The 22,353-nt window shown below is 34.8% G+C and overlaps 2 protein-coding genes across 4 annotated transcripts in view; both read right to left on the bottom strand.

Moving 5' to 3' along the window:
- Nucleotides 1–5,584: 5,584 nt before the first annotated feature.
- Nucleotides 5,585–12,841, bottom strand: LOC131153174 (protein COFACTOR ASSEMBLY OF COMPLEX C SUBUNIT B CCB3, chloroplastic). 2 transcript variants are annotated; one of them, XM_058105302.1, is made up of 3 exons: nt 12,419–12,841; nt 11,673–11,720; nt 5,585–6,206 (listed from the first exon to the last, which is right to left on the bottom strand). In XM_058105302.1, exons 1-3 carry the CDS (start codon nt 12,653–12,655, stop codon nt 5,730–5,732), a joined length of 762 nt encoding a protein of 253 aa, XP_057961285.1. In that variant the 5' UTR covers nt 12,656–12,841; the 3' UTR covers nt 5,585–5,729. The 2 variants fall into 2 exon arrangements, with proteins under 2 accessions (XP_057961285.1, XP_057961286.1); XM_058105303.1 differs by lacking the exon at nt 11,673–11,720.
- Nucleotides 12,842–13,851: 1,010 nt separating this feature from the next.
- Nucleotides 13,852–22,353, bottom strand: part of LOC131153173 (protein S-acyltransferase 11) — a 61,133-nt gene continuing 52,631 nt past the window's right edge. For both annotated transcript variants that reach the window (XM_058105299.1, XM_058105300.1), the window contains exon 4: nt 13,852–14,508. In XM_058105299.1, coding sequence (XP_057961282.1) covers nt 14,026–14,508 — 483 coding nt within the window. In that variant the 3' untranslated portion in view covers nt 13,852–14,025. The remainder of the gene's footprint in view (nt 14,509–22,353) is intronic.

Raw genomic sequence — 22,353 nt, 5'->3', positions numbered from 1 at the left:
GTAGCAAATTTAAATCACATTTTCGTAACCATAAAATCCAAATACCAGAGTTAACTATATTCCCAAATATCTGTGTTTACATACAATCTTCAAAAGTACAAAATATATTTATATCTATATCTGTGTTTACATACAATCTCCAAAAGTACAAAATATATTTATATCTAGGAACTCACCACACCAATTTATGGTTCCTAGATAAAAAACTTACCCTCATAGCAGGGTAGAACTACACTATCTCAACGGCGGCCTCGATCTGCTGGTCCTCCTGGGTTTCTTGAAAATTATTTAAGTTCGAAAGCGAAACACTTCTCAGTAAGGGAAAATAAAGTAAATACAGTTATGTGGCAACATGAACATTTATTACAATTATACATATACAGTACATTTCATATATTTATAAACATTCATCATAACATATTGAATAATCATATACTTTCGTACTTTCTAATAAATCATATAGTTCATAAAATGTCTGGTATAGTTGATAATACTGAAAACGTACTCAGGATGAATAGCTAGTTAGTGTCATATATTACCCCCCATGACGGGTTGTGCAGCCCGAAGGCGGGACTCGACAATGGCTGGCCAACCACTGTCAAGTAAAAAATGTCTATAAGTATAATGGGCCCGCCACACCCTAGTCTGGACTGCCAGGTGGACGTCTACAACTCTACACCGAAAGCCACATGGACTATCCATCTCCCACCCCCTCATGGGGTGGTTAGCACTAATCTGAACATAGATATCTGATTTATATAGTTACGGTACCGTGCTCCTGAAATTAAACTAAATTAACATTCGGATTCTGATAACATATAATACATGATAATATAGCGTTTAACATAAGAAATTGATAGCATTTTCTATAATTTCATAAATATGGCCTCACGCCGAACATTTCATAAATACGGCTTCGGGCCGATCATTTTGTAAATACGGTCTCACGTCGAACATTTCATAAAAACAGCCTCGCGCCGAACATTTCGTAAATATTATTCTGAATAAATAAATCAATTATCATGTATTTTCAAAATCATAATGTATTGTATTATTTCATAATTCTTGAAAACATGTTTTACTCGTAAAATTGTTATAACATAATACTTGTCACGTGAAATAATGTTCATGCCACACAATGTTGAGTAAAATCATACATTTCATTATAAAATTACATTTCCTGTATAATAGCAATATTTTCCCAAATATGCATTTTCTCAATAATATTCAAATATATCACATGTTTTCCTGAAAATTAATTTGTTGATAAATAATACTAATTTGCATGGAAAATTGACTATTTTAGTTTATTCCCTTACCTGACATTGGAGAAAAACCCCCTAAAAATTCTGGTCCTACACTCGCAGGGTTCCCCATTCAACTCCCTAAAAACAATAACTCTCAGAACTAAACTTTAGTATTTTCACGTGAGTATCATTTCCTATAACTACAAAAAGATCAAATTTTGCAGAAAAAGTATTACTTCAACTCAGGGATGAACTTCAACTTGCTTCCACCGACGATCCGCTCCGGCAGATTTGGAGAGAACTTCCCCAGGAGCGTCATGGTGGCCTCAGATCGTTGATTCGGCAAACGACGGAGCCGAAATCGAAGAGAGAGGAGAGAGAAACCGTAGGGAGAGAGAGAGGGTGTGATTTTTGATTTTTTTTTCTGCGTTAAAACCGCGTTTCACACTATTTATACTAGGGGCTTTGTCGACGAGTTACGTTACCTCGTCGACAAGGTCGATAAGCAATTCGTCGATGAACTCTTCCCTTCGTCGACGAAATTCAGAGTCGCCCAAAAATCCTCTCGGTATCTTCTCGTCGACGAAATTCACCTTCGTCGACGAGCTCATAATGCAATGTCGTCGACGAACGCCTGTGCCCCCTTTTCCCTGTTTCCATTTTCTATTCTCTTAATTATTATTTAAGTACCATTATACTTCGGGTCATTACATGTATAACCCCAAAACATTTGAAAACTTTGCAAAAATCATTGATGTTTTTAAGAAAACTTGTACAAATACGTTTGTTTATCTTGAAAAAAGTGATTTTTATTAGGAAAACCATGAACACTCTGAAGATAGAATCAATCAACATTAATCATAAGTGTTCTACCATGTGTAGAAGCACTAACAATCTTGAAATTACAAAAAATCAAATCAAATCAAGAGAGTGCAAAATGAGCACTCTTGGGAGTTGGCAGTCGATCGCTAACAAGGGTCGGTTGATCACCTGTAGCTAACAACTACATTTTCAAAAAGAGGAGAGGTCAGTTGACCGCCTGTATAGGCTGGCCGACCACCTAAAAGTAAACCTTAACACACACATGTAATTTCAACTACCTATCATACTTTTTAGTATGCAATCATGATAGAAACATGTTTTACTACCCCTAAAATGTAATTTTGACATAGAAAAGTAAAGAAATCATGAAGCACAAATCATAACATTCAAAGAAACACATAGATGCTTCAACATGCTAAAATCAATCAAATGCATAGAAATGAATGAAGTAAAGGATTTGACACTAACCTTTTTAAAGAAAAACTCTCTATAGATCAAGTGGAAGGTTCTTCACTTTGAATTACACCCCCAAAGTCCCTTTCAAAAGAACATGATTATGGAATCTCTTCTTTCTCTCATTCAATAGAAAACTCTCTTGAAATCCACCAATTTATCTTGAAACTCTCACCTTACCCTCACTTGGACGTGTCCTAAAGTCTCCCATAGGAGATCTTTTTTATACCTTCAATAGAAAGGAAGGAAACCCCTTTCTAAAATTGAATTTCAAAAATTCAAAATTGAAAATAACTACTTATAACCACTAACCTTCAACTGTTAGAGGTTGATGTATGGCGCCAATGGGACACATGGTCGGCCCAAAATCTCCAATCGATTGCATGGAAACAAGTCAAAATTTTGAAAAAAAAGGGGCGGTTGGGGGGGGGGGGGGCGAGGGGTGTGTGTTGGACTAATCGATCACCCTCAAAGGCCAATTGACTGCCTACGGAAGACTGTGTGTGTTGGACTAATCGATCACCCTCAAAGGCCAATTGACTGCCTACGGAAGACTCCAACGGCTAACTATGGAGGAAAGGTCAGTCGACCACCCAATGCAAAATCATTTTATTCATTATTTCATAAATTAATTTATTTATTAATAGTGGTTATAAAAAATATTAATTTAGTTATTAATATCAATTATAATTTAAATTACAAATAGCAGTTATGAAAATTATTAATTAATTATTATGAAACTACTAGTTCAATTATTAAAACCAATTCAAAGATTAAATTAAAATTTTAAATCATAGAATTATTAATTAAATTGCCGGTGGTTATTGAAATTATAAATTCAACTATTAGTAGCAATTATGAAAATATTAATACAATTATTATCTTACTAACTAAAGAAACAAATAACAAAATTATAAGAGGTTTTGAAATATTGATTTGTTTATTTATGAGTTAAAATATTATTGGTTTAATTATTATTTCATAAAATAATTCATGCATTTATTATTAGTCGTCACAAAAATTAATAATTCAGTGTATCAATATATATATATATATATAGTTTTCCTCTCTCTTTCTCTCTCTCTCTCTCTCTCACACACACACACACACACACAAAAGAAAGAAGAACAATTAGGAATACAACAATTATAAGAAGGGGGTTTAGCAGAGCCTATACATCACATCATCTTGTTTTAACATCAATGCGAATAATGAATGATATATGAGATTAAATGTGTACTCCAAGAGGGGTGAATTGGGTTTTAAATTTTTTTTTACAAAAATTTTAGTTTAAGTATTACCCCTTTTTAAAATTAATTTGATACAATCACACAATTACAAAAATTCTTATCAGCCACCATACTTTAATCAACCAACAATCCTATGTATGAATGTAAATATGATTTCACAATTCTAATTCAAATCTTAACACTTCAATAGATAAATAGTATTCAAGTTACATTTTTCTTTTCAGTATTTATCAATGAAAATATCAATTTATAATTTCAGAAGATTGATTTTTAAGTACCCTACAATTTTCTTTCAATGGAATAATCAATTTCACAAGATTTACCTAAGCTATTTTATTCAAAAATTTAGTATTTAAATATACTCTGAATGTTTAGTCCAACAATTACAATCAATATAGTTCCTTGATTCAAATATAATCAAAATCAATATTTCAGCAAATTCCCAACAATTAAATAAGCATACACACAGTTTATATACTTGCAAGCATGTAAAAAGATTAAGGGAAAAATAGCTGAACACCAGATTTTTTATAAGGTTTAGCCAGCGGCATACGTCCTTGCCTCAAGTAACACGCTATGAGGATTCACTTTCCACATCATTACCAGGTGAAGCAATCCTCTCTCCGTTCAAGGTGAAGATCCCTCTCTAACGAGAACAACCCTCTCGTTAGGCAATGATTCAACAATCTTGAACCGTCAAAAATAAAAACAAGGAACAAACTTTGTTCGTACAATGAAATACTCTCAAAAGAGCAAATTTCTACAATTATAGAATTAATATACTTCAATAAAAAACAATAAAAAAGTTGAAGCCTAGAATTATATCACCAATGTTCTGATTAGAGAGTGAAGAATTCATGAGATTGAATCAAAACTTCAATAAGAATTCAGCAAGAGCACAATATAGCTTTCAGCAAACTTTCAGCAGTAAGATTTCAAAAATATAATTCATATGTGCTTTGTATGTTCTCATAATTAGTGAAAATATCAATTATATATAGAATAATAAAATTTCTTATCATTTTCCCCAAGTTTTATCTAAGTTTGGAAGCCAAGAAATCAATTTAGGAAACGTTATTAGCGCTATTTAAAAGTTATAACATAGACTTCAATCGACTAAGGGTTAGTCGCCTAAACTTTTTAAGTTCAGCATATTTTGAAAACCAGTGTTGAGTCAGTTGACTGAACTTTAAGAGGTCAGTCACCTGCTTCGGGTCTGTTTGCATATAAACAAATCAGAGCAACATGCTAGTCGCCTAATGATAGATCATCAATTACCTGTCCTGCTTGCTACTTTTTTCTTTTTCTTTTTTCAAAATTTTGTTTCAAAACTTAGCTTTGATCTTTGAAAACGTATGTAAGATTTTTTGAAAATATTTTCCATGATTTTAAAAATTAAGTCTCTAAGTCAATGATATTTCCTAAGAGCTTCAAACATCAGTATTGGATTTGTGAAGAACTTACATGAGACTTTTATAAGATAACACTATCTAAGCACTAAGTCTTCATGTCTTAGCTTCCATTCTCTGTCCAGCTTGAACTTTTTCTTCAATATACTTTAACTTCATCATTACTCATGGCTTTGAGCACAAACTTCATTCATCCTCTTTAAACATTTGAACTTGATCTTATGAAAGCTTTTGAAGCCCTAAAATTTACTTAAACATGGCTAAGTACCCTTTGATTAAGTATCATTTGATCCCTATTGTATTTAGGCCTCGATCTGTTTACACTTAGTGTTTGCTTGTATGCTAAATATCATTTGAATCCTAGGAAGTGTCATTTAGTTATTGTTAAAAGAATATTACATTATGTGGGGAACAAGACATTCTATCATTAAGAAATAAAATGATCGAGGTCAGTCTTCACAATTTTAAATTCCTTGGGAATCAAATCAAAAAATAAAACAAACAAACATATTGAACAACACCCTAGATGCATCTTCTAGGCATATCAACTAAACCTGTTGGGAGAGGAGGACAAGAAGGCCCTGGGGGCCGACTAATATTTCGCTGAGGAAACTGATCAACCCGAACCAGACCACCGGAGTTACATCCACTCCGCCAAGCGGTGGAATCAGCTTCCGCGTAATAACCAGAAGTGGTTCGGTCGGAGCATGTGCTATTACAAATGGGAACTTCCCCACTGGGAGCCCTGGGTACCACGACATCACTATTCTCAGAATAAACAAAAAGCTAAATACTGAGAGAAATGGTCCAAGGATCCCGATTAACAACTTTGCTGTAGTAGGGTCTAGTTCTGCTACGACCAACCTATGCATGGAATTAAGTGACGCTCGGGGAATGGTGGCCTCTGATGCTGAGAGTTCGATGCAGGGAGAAGAAACTGTAGCTTCCAAGAGACAGCTTGTTCTCCATGCAGCAGTTCTTGAGCCCCAGCCCTTGTTTCTTCTAATGGGACACTTGAACCTTCCCTACATGAAGCCAAAAACAAAGTAGATGTATGGAGTATCAGCAAACTCTCCATCCAAACAAATTGACAAAATCCGACAGCATCCTTATCAGTTTAAGATATGAACTGCGAATATTTGAAATCTTAATTTTACTTGAACCTTCCCTACATGAAAACAAAAACAAAGTAGATGTATGGAGTATCAGCAAGCTCTCCATTCAAACAAATTGACAAAATCCGACAGCATCGTTATCAGTTTAAGATATGAACTGCGAATATTTGAAATCTTAATTTTGGGGATCGGAAATTAAGAATTGATTTAGATGAAAAGATTCAACAAAATTCTAAAACTTTTTAGTTTAAGTTGAATGCATATATGTAAACACTGGGAGCATGGATTTCAGACCTCGAAATTCAATACAATTTTATATTGTAATTTTTTTCAAATTAACACATTTAAATCCAAAGCCTCTCCCGGCATAGGGTGAAGGGACATTGAAGATTACTCGCCAATAAATACTTATCTATACATAAATGAAAAACAAAGTATTATTTATAGATTTTTTTTCTTTTAAAAAAAAATGAACTTGCACTTGAAATAGCAAGACTTCAAAAAATCTTCACACCAAAACATTTATAGCATCTAGATAAACAATTCGTCTTGGAAAAAAAAATAAAAAAAAACAAAAATTTTTTGGATTTTCAAACTCTTTAGATAAAGTTTAGGAGTCATTTGGTATTATTGTAAAAAATTATGAGAATAAAAATCATAAATGAAAACTAAAAACCAGAAATAGAAACTAAAAATAAAAAACTAGCAACCTACTTAGTTTAGAAATGAACCGAAGGAGTCCATGATTTGAATTATGCTGGCAACAATAACATGACTACAAGATCAAATTTTTTTAAAATTGATGGTTGAACATTTGGGCATTGATGGCTAGAGGGCCTGACGTTTACCCTTGCCATAGGGCAGTGGGATTTGATTACCGAAGGGCATTTGAACTGTGTTTTCCAACAGGCATTTGGGTTATAATTGAGGCTAGAATGTTAAAGGACAATTGAAGCATGAATTAGTAGAGAATGATTGTGTTGGAAGCGGAAATAGCTCTATGAGACTTGGCATAAGAGGATTGAACCAGAGTGGAGACCTTGTAGGTTGTATATTTCTTTGCCGAGATGGTGGATGTATGGAATGGAGAATTGAATTTTGTATTGTGACATAAAGGAGGGTCGGATATGCTTTGAGAAATTTGTGGGATGTGAACTTGATCTTTGGGGTGAATGTTGGGGTCTAGCCTTGATTTGGTAACACTGTTGAAGCCCTATCTACCAACAAGAAAGTGTGGAAAAAAGGCAATGGAGCCCCCACTATGAGTCCTTTGGAAAGAGGAGAATTTAGAATGAACTTGTTTAAATATGAAAGGTGTGGGGAGCAACCTCTAGGTGTTTGGATCATATATGGGCCTCAAGACACAAATTATGGTAAGGCGGCCATGACTTGAATGACATCTTGAATGAGTTCCTTAGGGTCATTGTTGATTTGTTGTTTTCAGGATTTGAGGTTGACAATAGGAAAGAGTTTGCATCAATGAATCAAAGGAACGGTTTTCTACTTGAATTGTGAGAAGTTTTGGGTTTTAAGGTACAAGGATATACAGATTCAAACTAAGGATTGTGATTGCCAAAATGAGCTGAATGAGTTTCTGTGAAATCTGCAGCTTATTTCTTTGAGCAATTGGAGATCTACATGTGTTTTCAGGGGAAGCCTGATATCAGCTTGGGAATTTCTTTGATGATTCTCTGTTTGGGAATGTGTTTTATGAGGTTCTTTGAGAAATTTTGGATTCTGGTCTATTTTAAAACAGTGACAAAGAAAATGCACAAGTGGAACTAGTTTGGAGAGCCCTATTGTTCTAGCGGCTTCCACTTTGTGTTTGGTGTAGTTACAGAAAAAAGACTAGCTTGTGTACTTCAACCAACAAGGACATGGAAAAGATGAGGTTGTGGGAAGATCTCATAGTCCTACGATCTCCCATCCATGACACAGGCAAGAGGGCAGCAACTTTGGTAAGGTATGGAGATCATGTTGGATGGATGGTTGAAATAAAATAATTATGGAAAATGACAATTTTTCTTTTCTTTCCCCACATAACTCTCCTCACTCTTCTTTTAAACCAAACAAGTTGGAGATAAACTGGTGTTTTTTCAATTCTCTTCTCTTCTCTCCGACGAGTTTCTTTTCTCTTCTCTTGATTTCTCTCCAACCAAGCAGACTTCCAGTCCCAGATACAGGGAAACCCTTCACTTCTTACCATTCTCCATCATCCATAAATAGTCCATGCCTTGACCCTCCACCAAATCAAAGAGATTTTCTTTCTGTAAAAATAGGTATAGTATGATTAATTATGTATCCTCCATAACACAAATCTTGAGGTTAGAACAAAAAGATAAGGGCATTCAATAAGCATATCTTCAGGATCACTAGAGGATCTAAATGTAGTAATTCCACATCTAAATTTTGCGTTATTAGGCTGGGAGTGTCTTGAATGGACTGTGCCACCAGATTTTCAAGGAGAGAAACTACACAATATTGATGCTCCACCATCAGTTGAGAAGGTTTTCCTTTAGAAATGTTGGAGGCCTTCTTAAATTCCTTACCAAAACCTCTTGGGAATGAAACAACAATGTTATTGCAATACAAGAACATTCAAACCATAATCCAACTATTGGGAATGCAAAGATAAGTTGAGAGGGCTTGGCTATAACATTTTTTGAAACTTAAACTAGTTGCTAGCCAAATACCCTGATTTTCGTCAACCCAAAATCAAGCTAGGATAACTCTGTTTCTTTTGGCCTGAACCAATAAGTGGCTGAGTTGACAAAGGCAGCTTGAAAAATAATCTTCTCAGTCATATTTGAGTGTAGCAAGATTTGAATCTTCGACAAAAGAGAGAGTGACGGCTTACCACCAACATACATTGCTTATGTATTCTGTATATAAGCAATTATTTGTTTGAACTAGATCCAAGTACCAACAACTTCAAATATTAAAAGAACATGTACACACATATAAAGCCTAATGGTCCACTAACATCTAGGTCTCACTAAACTTAGTGTGCCTTTTTTTTATGCTTTTTTTTTTTTTGGGAGGCCATTCAAGATCATGAAAAATAATCTCAATTGTCAAATTGAAAATTCATCTTGTTTTAACTTTCTCATTGATTTTGGGCCCCTTTCGAAAATGGGTGAGGGAAACTAAATACTGGATGGAGATGGATTGATTTGACCCACTTTGGAGGCTACTTTTGAGAAAAGGGTCAAGAATTCTGTTGGAGTTAGATTTTGAAGAGTAACAAAAATTATATTTTTGATGTTGGTTTGATTGCATGATGATTTAACAACTGTAACTACAGATGCACTTATAGATGAACCTACAAATGTTTTGACAGATGCGTTGATAGATGCAATGACAAAGGTATTTATAGATGCATCAACAGATGTCTATTTTAGATACTTGATTACAGTAAATTAAGTTTACTGTATTTAGATTAACTTGAATATATTTCCTATAGTATAACTTAATTATAGTCTTGATCAGATTTCTTACTAAGCTAATGAAAAGAGGTTTAACAGATACAATGCAAATTTAAAGTCTGGTCTGACTTAACATTATTGGAGTTACTATATTTACTTTGATTGCTTACTGCGGTTATAACTGCTTTACATCTTTAGTAGGTTCAAATCGTGCTGATTATGTTCACTGGGCTAGAACTCATTTAATCTATCTTGCTAAGAAACATTAGTTGAGATTAATTTAATCATCAGTATTGCAAATCAACAACAATACTTGAATCAGTTTTAAGTTTTAAAAACAAAACAATTCACCCACCCTCCCTCTTTGGTGCCTAACTGGACCAACAAATTTACGAGGTACTAAAGCCCAGTTAATTGAGAACATCAGGGGGTCACATAGGAGCAAGATTAAAGACATAGGTCTTGCATCATCATCCTCAAACCCTTTCTACCCAAAAAGCCCAACTAATACGATCATAATCTTTTCCACAATCCAATTTCAAAACAATACCCTTCGCTCCTTTTCTAGCAGCATCTTCCACATCTCACCACCAATAAAGGCATACGAGAAACAGCATCCATCAAAATTCCAGCCAACCTAGCAGGAAAAACTTTACTCAATTTTATACACACTCGTCACCAAATTAATGGACGAAAAATGACTAACTCTTTTAGCTCCATCCTTCTTAGGAACAACAGTGATAAAAGTCGAACTAACACTCCTACCCACAACACCATCATCAAAAAGCTCATTAAAATGTCTCATTTGAACCTAATAAATAAATAAATAAAGGCCATCATAAATCTTTCCCCATAATTTTTTTATCTCTTTCCATTTCAAACACAATTTTAATCTTACTCTCTTCAAAGGACCTCCTTGGCCAATCCATTTTATCTCCAGAAGTAGGAGATCAATCCAACCCAATCATGGCTCTACCATCATTCTCTTCTAGACACAAAATCCTATAAAAATCAATGATCTTCTATACAATATGCTCGATTTCTTGTGGCGCCTGTTTGCAAAACCAATTGATGCTGAACGCAGCGAAGAACTCACGAGTAAAAAAAGAAAAAAAACATTTAAAACTCAAATACCCAATTTCCTCCAATTTCAAAAAGCCCACTCCAATGTGACTACACTCATGTACATAGACTCCCAAAATCTACTTTCTAAGAGAAAGAAATATACTTTCCTAAAATAACTGAACAAAATAAATCAAAATCTCCCAAGTTCCAATTTCCTGAATGATGTATATGGCTTCCCAATTAGAACCGCTCCATGTGTTAGGCTCACTGCTGTCTCCATCAGGACCCAAGGTTCTGTTGTTGTTCTTGTTGTTGAAGTGGAATAAATTGGATTGATGTAGCAAGAAAAGACCTAGAATGTACTCCGGATTTTAGAAGATTGAACAGAACTGAGAAAAGAATTTATACAGCTGACCCCATCTAGTAGGAGTGTGGGACATAAGGCTTTGATGTTGCTGTTATTGTTCGTTGCTGCTATTTTTAAGTCTTGGATGCATCAGTTTTGTTTCTTTGATTGCAAAGAAAAGAAGAATTTATTAAGGGTTTGTTTGGATCAAGGATTTTATGTGGGAAAAGAAAAGAAAAGAAAAATGAGGAAATTCATTTTCCCTTATCTTTTCCTTCTCAATTAAATACTAACAAAAATAAAATTTTATTTTAATATGACTAAAAATTAGAAAAAAAACTATATTAATCATGTGTAAGATCAAATTTTTTTATATATATTTAGTATATTTTTTATTTTCTTTCTTATTTTCCTTGATAACCAAATATGAAAATGAGAATTTCATAATATTTTCTTTTCCTTTCCATAATATTTTATGTGTTCTAAATGAGGGTAAAGGACAACTGTTTACAAGAAAGAGAGAAGAAAAGAAAATATGACCTGTGATGCAAAGTGTCCACAAAATCTCCCTGGTAGAAAGGAAGTAACCTACAATATCAATTGCAAAATGACATTTCACAAATGATCCTTACTGAATTGGAACCGTCCTACCAAAACTATATACTGAATTTAAACCCAGATTATTCATAAATAAGACTCAAAGTTGGGATAATCATTGCGACAGGAATTATCAGCAGCATCGTGTTAATATATAAGGCATACTGGGTTATAAACCCATGAATTTTCAGTACAGATCAAAGAAACTGCATCATTTCTCTGCTCTTCCTACCAACACCCCTTTCCAAAAACACAAATCAAATAAATAAATGAATTAATAAAAAAAACCTAGATCAAATTTTTTCCTAAATAACACAACCATAAATCAGAATGAAGCAAAAAAAAAAAAAAAATCAAACACCAGAAAGTTGATCGAATTCATCCAAGTTAAAAACCATGAAAAAGGAACAACCAGAAATGCATCAAATTTCACCAAAGAATTATCGATGGAAACAGCGCAACAGTGCAATAAATCTTCTAAAAGTGCACATTTCGCATCCTAAGTAGGGGGAGGGGTGAAGTAGTGTATAAATTTCATCAAAAATAAGAAAGAAATTTACCAAATTCAAACAATCCCGTACATCAAAATCAGATTGAAGAATGATCAAATCCCCGATAATTTGAACGAAAAAAAAAATCAAATTTAAAAGGATGAACTCTTGCAAAGAACATGGGAGAAGAAATGTTACTCTGGCATGACTGGCAGCGGTTCTAGAATAATATAGAGCATCGCGGAACACAACTTTGTTGTCATTTGCTACATATTGAGCTCGACAATACCCAAGCCGGCCAGAGAGAGAAAAGCACAATTGATACTTCAACAAATTCTGATTCGAAGAAGAAGAAGAAGAAGAAGAAGAAGAAAATGGCGAGTGGATGAGGGATGATCTTGAAATCCATGGAGAAGCTAACGAATCCATCATCATCTCTCACGCAGACCACAAAAACAGTTTGAACTTAGCTGAAGCCATTTTATCCTAGCGGTTGAAAAAAATCTTATTTGAAGTTGTAATTCTCTAAAAAAATCTTAATTTTTGAAAATGCAAAAAAAAACAAAAGTGTCCACAACTAAATGGGTCCCTAAATCACAAAAAAGCAAAAGGGAAAAACACAAAAAAAATTTGAAAGCTAACATCATTATAAACTCCAAAATTTCTAATCCATATTTGAAGTGATCTTAAATTTGAATTTGTATTAAATTTGACTAAAATATGATATAAAATTGTATTAAAGTTTGTTCAAATCAAAGGCCCAAAATCCATGAGTGTTCCGCAGATCTGTGTCCCAAATTTTGAAAAAATTAAAACTTAAAAAGAAAAATAAACTTTTTTGCAAATATTTATTTTGTGTTCATAATGATAAAATATTTAAAATTTTCGCAACACAATCAAACATAAACTACAATATTTAAGACAGGTAAATTAACCTAAAAGTTAAAAAAAAGAAAAAGAAAAATGAGAAACAACATCAATTTGACAAGTGATTTCAACTTACATACTTGTGATTCTGCCATGAATTTTGTTTAAATTTTAGTGAATAAACTCACATTTATATTCACTGATTTAAAACTCAATTTTCAATTTTAAGATGCAGACATAATGAGATGCAAGTGATGACAGAGAAACCCCAAGAACCCAAGTTTCATGAATGGTATGGCACTTCTGTAAGTGCCCCCTACGTCGAGATCCACATCCCTCACTGGTAGTGAAGGACGGGTTTTGAATGAGTATGGAAGGTCCATACAATTTAGTACACAATTAGAGTTTGTTTACCAGAAAATATAATTTTATTTTTGCAACAGTACTAAAGCGCCTAAATCTAGCACTTCTGTACTAGTTAGGTTAAATTAAACATTACTTGGAATGATCATCAAAATGGTTTTACGCCTATACTCAGATTCAAGGCAATTGGTTGCTAATTGGAGCTAAAGACGAGGCTTTGCTAACCGTCGGCAACCAACCAAACGCAAGTGCACATGAAAGAAAATGGAATGTTGGCCTTCCATTAGAGGTCTACAAAAAATAAAACAGGCAGAATCCAGAAGCAACTACAGCTCCATTCAGGGAGAAGACACATACAAGCGTATAGATATGTAAATAAAACTTCAAATTTAACAATCCTATGCAATTAAGAGATTCGAGCTCTATTTTTTTTTTAATAACAGAATTCGAAACTTAATGTACATTCAGTACCTAAAGCAGCTATATAGACAAAATAAAGACCAAATCAACCTTGTGCCCCCATTGCAGGACTAAATTAAGGGCAAAATTGAACAGAACAGTTTGGGCATTTCTGCTCACTTTTTGTGCCACTTCCTAACATTATAAAAAGTTGGCAAGTATCTCATACAAGAATATGGGCAACCAAAGAAACGAAGAAGATTCTGGATATCTCTTTCTCCACTGCCTTCAGCACCCCCTGAACTAAGATTGCTCAAGTATGTTTTTCCCGAATAGATGAAACACAGCTGCTGCCACAATAGCACACTTAATCCAATCTCCACAGAAACAGATGCAAAAAAGAGATAAACAAGAACAAGCCCTCTTGCTGACAGAAACGCTGCAGAGCTTAATAGTGCAAGAATAATTTCCTTCATAGTTCTCAGAGCCAAATCACTGCTAAATCCATATAGATGGCCAAGAGCCCTGTATTTCAGTGGGGGCCAAACATGCAACCCTACATAGGCAGACATGATTGAGACATAAATTGTACTAATGACAGCCGAAATAAGGAAGGCAATGAAGTATCGGTGGTTTCCTGCACCAACACAGTTCCCAATCTGCATCCAGAAGAAGCCGCAATTAAATAATGGTGCATCAACCATGAATTTAAAACTATAGTGCTACATTCTAGTAATTTAATGAAAAACCAGGTATCACACATCTTTAATTTTGCTGTAAACATTCCATTTTTGAGTGATTTGGAATATTTTAATTTATAATTCATTCATTGTTTTTCTTTATTTGAGAATTTGTCTACAATGGATTTGAAAATAAGGTTTGAGATTGAAATTAAGACTGTTTAAGGCCTCCATTACTTTACACCAAAGGCTGTAAGAGAAGATAATTCACCGGTTCACCCAATCATCAAGGCTAGGCTACTAGCAATTTGCTAATTGTAAATTGAGTTCTAGACACCATATTATGATTACAATGTGTTTCCTCATTTTAATATAAATAAACCAATGGAACCAATATATAAATTTAATTTATATTTTAAGTTGTAAATCCCACACATCACACGGGTAACAATCTAGTTTATTTAATATTGCTTCTCACATTGTATTAGCACAATATAACCTTTACTTGCTGCCATAGAATAATAAAATAGATACATTTTAAGAGATACTGATAATATTCACCTCGCAAAGTTTCAAGTGCATTGCTCTAGACAAATTTACTAGTTTCTTCAAAAATTGTATTTCAAATATTGACGGTCATTGCTCTACTTTATCAGTGATATCAATGAAGTAACAAGCTTTCTAAACTTACACTCATAGATTAAAAAGAATAAACTTAATACATAAATTCAAACCGCATGAGGTTTGTTCGTTCAAGTAATAGATCCCTAATAAAATTGTTAATCGTTATTTAGTCATTTAGCATTTTTATTGTGTTATGAGTTAATAGTTAGTAAGGGTATTATGGTCATTGGTATTTGTTAGAAGTTATATATGTCTTTTAGTATTATTATTATTGAGTGTGTTAGTATGTTAATTAGTGAGAGAGTTAGTAAGGAAATTATTGTCATTAGAATGTATTTAATCTGTGTTATAAATAGAGGAAGAGACCTATCATCAAGTTAGGTAATTTATTTTAATCAAATCTTAACATGATACCAGAGCATGATGATCCTATGTAAACCCTATTTCCCTTAGCCATCACTAGAAAACACCATTCCTGCATCTGTTCTTCCCAGATCCACCTCCATCCCATACAAAATCACAAAACCAACCATACACCCATAATCAGAAACCTCCCCCCCCCCCCTAACGACCCACCCCACAAAATCCCATTGCCAGTGGCCACTCCACACGCCAGCAGGGCCGACCCCACGCACTAGTGCATGAGTGAAGTTCCGACACTTTTTTCCCTTTTTTTCTTCTACCATGCTCCGATTCCTTCTTTAGACTATATTATCAAGCAGTTAGACCAGTTTTTTGCTCAAAAATTAAACCTTTTTCGACCATGCACTCGCGGTATTCCATTAATTTCTGTTCAGGGTTTGTGAAGACTTCCCTGTAACTTTTTTGGACCCATAGCAGCATTGGCATGTTCAATTGTGAGGCTGTGGCAGTGCTATATCCATCAGTGAGTTGTTCACCTCATCTGTGGTTGCATTGGTGCTTCACATGGTTTGTGATTGTTCGATTATTGATTGTTCTTCTTGTTTTTGGTGTGATTGCTGATTTGTGAGTGTTGTGGCAGTGCTATATCTTTCAGTGAGTTCACCTCGTCCGTTATCATGTCGGTGCTTCACATAGATTGTGTTGTCCTGATTAGTTTTGATTGTTCTTCTTGTTTTTTGGTGTGATTGCTGATTTGTGAGTGTTGGGATGGAATCTATGAATCCCAAAAATTTGTTTCCTACATCGCTGCCACAAATAACGACTCAAAAGTTGGATGGAAAGAACTATGTTTAATGGCCTAACACTGTTTGGATTTATTTAGCAGGATTAGGGAAATTTGACCACTTGCTCCAATCTGATTCTCCTTATGAGAACAGAAAATACGCGTGAGTTGAGGAAGATGCCTTGATTGTTTCCCTTTTATGGAATTCAATGGAGCCACAAATTGCACGGATGTTTATGCATCTAGATATGAGTAAGGAGATTTGGGATTATGTCAAACTTCTACTCCAGTAACATTACAAGTATATATAATTTATCCCAGGCAAGGTCTTAAATGTTGATTTCGACTCAAATTTTGAAGCTCCAAAAGTATGGAAATTTCGAAAAAAAAAATCGATTTTGACATCAATTTCGATTTTGATTTGAAAAAAATAATGGAAATTAGTAGTAAAGCATGAAATTCTTTGTGAAACTTTAGAAATGGTTAACAAACATAATAAAGTTTTAGAACTAATAAAATACAAATTAAATACATTTATGTTTTGTATGAGGTGGAAAAGTTGTAAAATAGTATGTGTATCAAACATATTTGTAAGATGATGTACATTAAACATATTCAGTTAATACAAATGAAATTCATAAATCATTTAAATATTATCTATTATACAAATAATGATAATTTAGACATGAATGGTTAAATAAAATGTTACTATAAGTTCAATTTTTCATATAATTTCAAAAATACTTGTAATAATCTTTTGTTTTGAAATTTCATTGTATAGTTAAAATTGGGACAAGTTTCGCTAAAATTTCGAGATTTTGATAAATTTCAGATGTTTCATTAAGATTTCGACTGAAATTATGCAAGACGGAAATTGACTACCATTTCGATTTCAAAGGTGACGGAAATCGAAAATTTTGACGAAAATTTCAACAATTTCATGGAAATTTAAGACCATGATCCTAGGAATACTTTCAATTGCAACAAGGAGATAAGAGCATTGCAAATTATTTTGGAGAGATGAAGCACATTCACAAGTAGCTTAACGTCGTGCAACCTATAACTGCCGACGTTCATGAGATGTAGAAGTAGAGGGAATAGATGACAGTTTTTCATGTTCTAGTAGGCTTGAGACCTGAGTTTGAGGTAATTTGGTCCCAAATACTCAATAGTGTCAAGCTGCCATCATTTGCTGATGTTTATTCTTGTGTCCTTCATGCTTCCTTTAGCATGCATTCTCCGACTCTTGCATCTGGCTCTGAGAGGACAACCTTTGCTACAAAAAGTGATTCTAGTTCTCTACCAAACAACCGCAAAAATTATCGCTATGGTTAGAGTAGTTGTAGTGGTAGAGACGAACGAGGTAGAGGTACTCCTCACAAGTGCACTCATTGTGGACAGAATAATCATACTATTGAGTAGTGTTGGGATCCGCACGGCAGACCTTCATGTGTTGCCAATGTAGCCACCACTGACTTCACACCTTTGGGACAGCTAATGCAGCCACCACTGACTCCTCACCTTTGGGGTCAAGTGGAAGGCAACATACAATCTCTATGTTAGAGGAAGAGTATTCCAAGTTCCAACAGTAAAAAGCATCACAAGCTTCTCTTCCCATTGCATCTCTTGCCCAAACAGGTAATAATCACACAGTATGATTGTCATCCAGTACTTCTCATCCTAGTCCTTGGGTCATAGACTCCGCTGCCACTGATCATACCATAAGTATACCTAGCTCTTCCTCCACTCTTCAATATCATACAAATTTACCTTGTGTTACTTTTGCTGATGGATCCACTACTGTAATCAAGGCAATTAGGACTATAAATCCCACTTCTTCTATTTCTCTTCCTTCGGTTTTATATATTCCAAATTTCCTTTCAATCTTATGTCTGTTAGCAAAATTAATAAATCCTTGAATTGTTCAATGACATTCTTCCTTGATTCTGTGGTTATTCAAGATTTGAAGATGAAGAATACAATAGGTGGAGGGCGTGAAGCCGGTGGAGTCTATCACTTTGAGCCGTTATCTCCTTACCGCCTGCACTACTACTACCACAACTTTCCAAATTCATTGTCGCCTAGGTCATCCTTCATTGGAAAAGTTAAAAATGTCTCGTTCCTAGTTTGAATTCTGTGTCTATTCTCGATTGTATGTCTTGTCAATTAAGGAAAGCAACATCGTGTTTCTTCCACTTCCCGGGTCAATAAATGGGCTGCAAGCCCTTTTATGTTAGTTGATTTAGATGTCTAGGGTCAGTTTCCGGTACTTTGTAACCTTTGTGGATGATTATTCAAGAATGACTTGGTTATATTTAAATAAAAATTGTTATGAGTTATTTCATGTGTTTTGTGCCTTTTGTTCTGAAATAAAGACTCAATTTGGTTTTCCAATTCAAATACTCAATGCTAAAGAGTTTTTTAGTGCACTATTCACTACTTATACGACTCAGTTTGGTATTGTTCATCAATCATCATGCGCCCACACTCCTCAACAAAATGGGGTTGCAAAGCAGAAAAATAGACATCTTCTTGAAATCACTTGCACTTTACTTAATCAAATGAAAGTACCTAAAGTGTTTTGAAGTAATGTTGTACTTATTGCTTGTTATCTGATCAACAGAATGCCATCCTCTACTCTTAGTAGTAAAATTCCCTACTTCATTCTCTTTCCTAATTCACCTTTATTTTCTCTTCCTTTTGGCCGTGTGTCCTTTGTTCATCAACTAACTCCTGGGGTGGATAAATTGGATCCTCATGCTATTAAATGTGTCCTTCTGGGCTACTTACATACTAAAAAGGGATATTGTTGTTATAATCCTGTGCTGCATCGCTTCTTTGTTTCTGCTGATGTTATCTTCTTTGAGTCTACACCATACTACACCCAGTCACTGAGTGCTTCTGAGCTCAATGAGTCTCTTCCTTTGCCTAATCTTCCAGATTCTACGTTGCTATCCTTGCCCAGCCAACCATCTGAGTCTCTATGTAGTTCGAGTCATTCTCATCACCTTGATTATCCTAATTTGCAAGTGTATTCACGACAGCGGCTGCAAGGAAGAGAGTCCTCTCTAGATTCTACTACCACGCCTTTAGTTTCCTCGTTTGATGATCATACTTCCCATGATGTTGATCCTCTTATTGCTGTTCGGAAAGGTATGCGCACATGTACTCAACACCCCATTCCCAACTATGTTTCTCATGACTCCTTATTACCTTCCTATTATTGTTTTGTCATTGCTTTATCATCGGCTACCCTTCCTAAATCTGTTTTGGAAGCCTTAGCCCATTTAGGGTGGAGGGATGGTACAATTGAAGAGATGAATGCTTTACATGACAATGGTACTTGGGACATGGTACCTCTTCCATTTGACAAGTCTGTGGTTGGTTGTTGCTAGGTTTACACTGTGAAAATCAACTCTAATGGTTCTATGGCTCATCTAAAGGCCCGCCTTGTTGCTAAGGGATACACTTAGGTGTATGGTCTTGATTATTCTGATACTTTTTCTTCGGTTGCCAAACTTACATTAGTTTGTCTGTTCATCTCCTTTGCTACTACTTGTCACTGCCCTTTGCATCAACTAGATGTGAAAAATTCCTTCTTGCATGGGTGACCTTGAGAAGGAGGTTTATATGGAGCAACCACTTGGGTTTGTTGCTCAGGGGAGTCAGGTTTAGTGTGTCAGCTAAAAAAGGCTTTATATGGTTTAAAACAATCTCCCGAAGCATGGTTTAGTCATTTTAGTGTTGTAGTACTTGAGTCTGGCCTTCGACGGTGTGTTGTGGATCATTCCTTGTTTTATCATCATACTTCATCAAGTAGGATCCTTCTTATTGTTTATGCAGATTATGTTGTTATTATAAGTGATGATGATAAAGGTATTTAAGGTCTCAAACTTTTTCTACAAACTAAATTTTAGACCAAAGATTTGGAACCATTGAAATATTTCTTGGATAAAGAAATATCTAGATCTCATATCAAAATTGTTGTTTCACAAAGGAAGTATGTTCTTGATCTGTTGGATGAAACTGACTTGTTGGGATCTAAACTTGTTGATACAACCATGGATCCTAACAGCAAGTTAATGTCGGATATAGGTGATTTGTTACCTAATCCTAGACAACACCAGCGACTTGTTGGAAAGTTGAATTATCTCACAATTACTCGGCCAGATATATCTTTTGCAACAAGTGTCGTGAGTCAATTTCTAGATTCTCTAAGTACAAATCATTGGGATGTAGTAATTCGCATCTTGAGATATCTCAAAGGTGCATTTGGGAAAGGTCTTTTATATCGTGATCAGAGTCACACTTATATCCATGGATATACATATGTAGATTGGGCTGGATCGCCTTCCAATCGGAGATCCACCACCAGGTATTATATCTTGGTTGGTGATAATTTGGTTTCTTGGAAAATTAAGAAACAAATTGTGGTGGCAAGGTCAAGTGTTGAATCAGAATACATAGCTATAACACACACTACCTATGAACTTGTCTGGTTGAAGAACATGGTTGAAGAATTGGGTTTTTCACATTCTCAGCCTATGAAGTTGATGTGTGCTAATCAAGCTACTCTTTATATTGCCTCCATTTTAATCTTTCATGAGCGAATGAAGCACATTGAAGTTGATTACCACTTTGTTTGGGAGAAACTTCTGCAAAAGTTCATTACAACCACTTAATGTGAATTCAGACATGCAGCTTGTTGGTTTGTTTACAAAAGCATTGGGGGGTGCTCATGTTAAATTCATTTGTAACAAGCTAGGAGCTTATGACATTTATGCTCCAGCTTGAGAGGGAGTGTTAGAGGTTATATATGTCTTCTAGCATTATTATTATTATTATTGAGTGTGTTAGTATGCTAATTAGTGGGAGTTAGCAAGGGTATTATTGTCATTAGAATGTATTTAATTTGTATTATAAATAGAGGGAGAGACCTATCTTAAAGTTAGGCCATTCATTTTAATCAAATCTTAACAGCATTGTACTTGACATATATTATAAATAGATGGAGAAACCTATCATTTACGTTCGATCTTCCATTTTACCCAGTTATTCAAGACCGTATCAGAGCATGAATTTGAGACCTAAAACCTAATTGTTACAACAACCATCAAAACCAAAGCCTAAAACCCTAATCCCTTGCATGTCTACCATCATAGAAGAATTCCTAGCAACACTATAGCCCTAGAAAATAGACAGTAGCTGCTAGAAGTTAGACCAGTCACTGGAAATTTCTTGGGTGACACTGCCAATTCGAAAACACAATATCTACTATAGATTTTTCAAAAACAACACCGTAGTCACCCACAGAGACTTCCAATATACCTCCCACTGAAATCCCATCTCCGAATAGTGCCTGACGCCAATCAAAGGCTGCCAGGGCCAACCCCATGTGTCGATTCATGGATTCATCGAGCGGTGCTTGAATCCATCTATAAACATATTAATGAAGTTATTTGTGATGTTTTTTGTTCACATATCTCACCTTTTTTAATTGCTCATGTACAGCACCCGAGAAATGGTTGTTTGATGCGTCCCAAATCTATTTGTCAATGGTTATTGAGTTTATTGGGTCTGAAACAGAGGTATTTGCTGTATTTTTTATTGATGTTCTAATTCCTACCATAGACCATAATATCAAGCTATTGGGCATCTTTTTTGACCAATCCATCCCAACACTCACAAATTTAGATCAATGATAACAAGATTAATTGTTGGAACAATCGGAACAACCATGAACAAGATGACTCACCATGAACGAGTTGCTTAATATCTTCTGTGCTTTCTGTTCTCAAATAAAGACTCAATTTGACACGCCAGTTAGGATACTTCATTGTGATAATGCTAAGAAGTACTTTCGTATCCAATTCACTACCTATATGACTAATTTTGGTATGATCCATCAATCCTCTTGTGCCCACATTCCACAACAAAATGGAGCTACAGAGCCAAAAAAAAAAAAAAAATAAGACAAACATATTCTTGAAGTCCCTTGTACCCTATTGTATCAAATAAATGTCTTTAAATTTTTTCAAAGTGATGTTGTGCTC

This window comes from Malania oleifera, chromosome 4, assembly GCF_029873635.1.
Source record: "Malania oleifera isolate guangnan ecotype guangnan chromosome 4, ASM2987363v1, whole genome shotgun sequence".
In the NCBI taxonomy this organism is placed as follows: Eukaryota; Viridiplantae; Streptophyta; class Magnoliopsida; order Santalales; family Ximeniaceae; genus Malania; species Malania oleifera.
Note: the sequence above shows the minus strand (reverse complement) of the source record. Positions and strands in the feature narration are given on the sequence as shown.

Coding starts and splice junctions, on each gene's coding strand:
- LOC131153174 (XM_058105302.1), bottom strand. CDS start 12,655: ATGATGATGGATTCGTTAGCTTCTCCATGGATTTCAAGATCATCCCTC. Junction 11,721..12,418: donor CCGCTGCCAGTCATGCCAGA/GTAACATTTCTT, acceptor TTGATATTGTAG/GTTACTTCCTTTCTACCAGG. Junction 6,207..11,672: donor GTGGACACTTTGCATCACAG/GTCATATTTTCT, acceptor GGCTTCATGTAG/GGAAGGTTCAAGTGTCCCAT.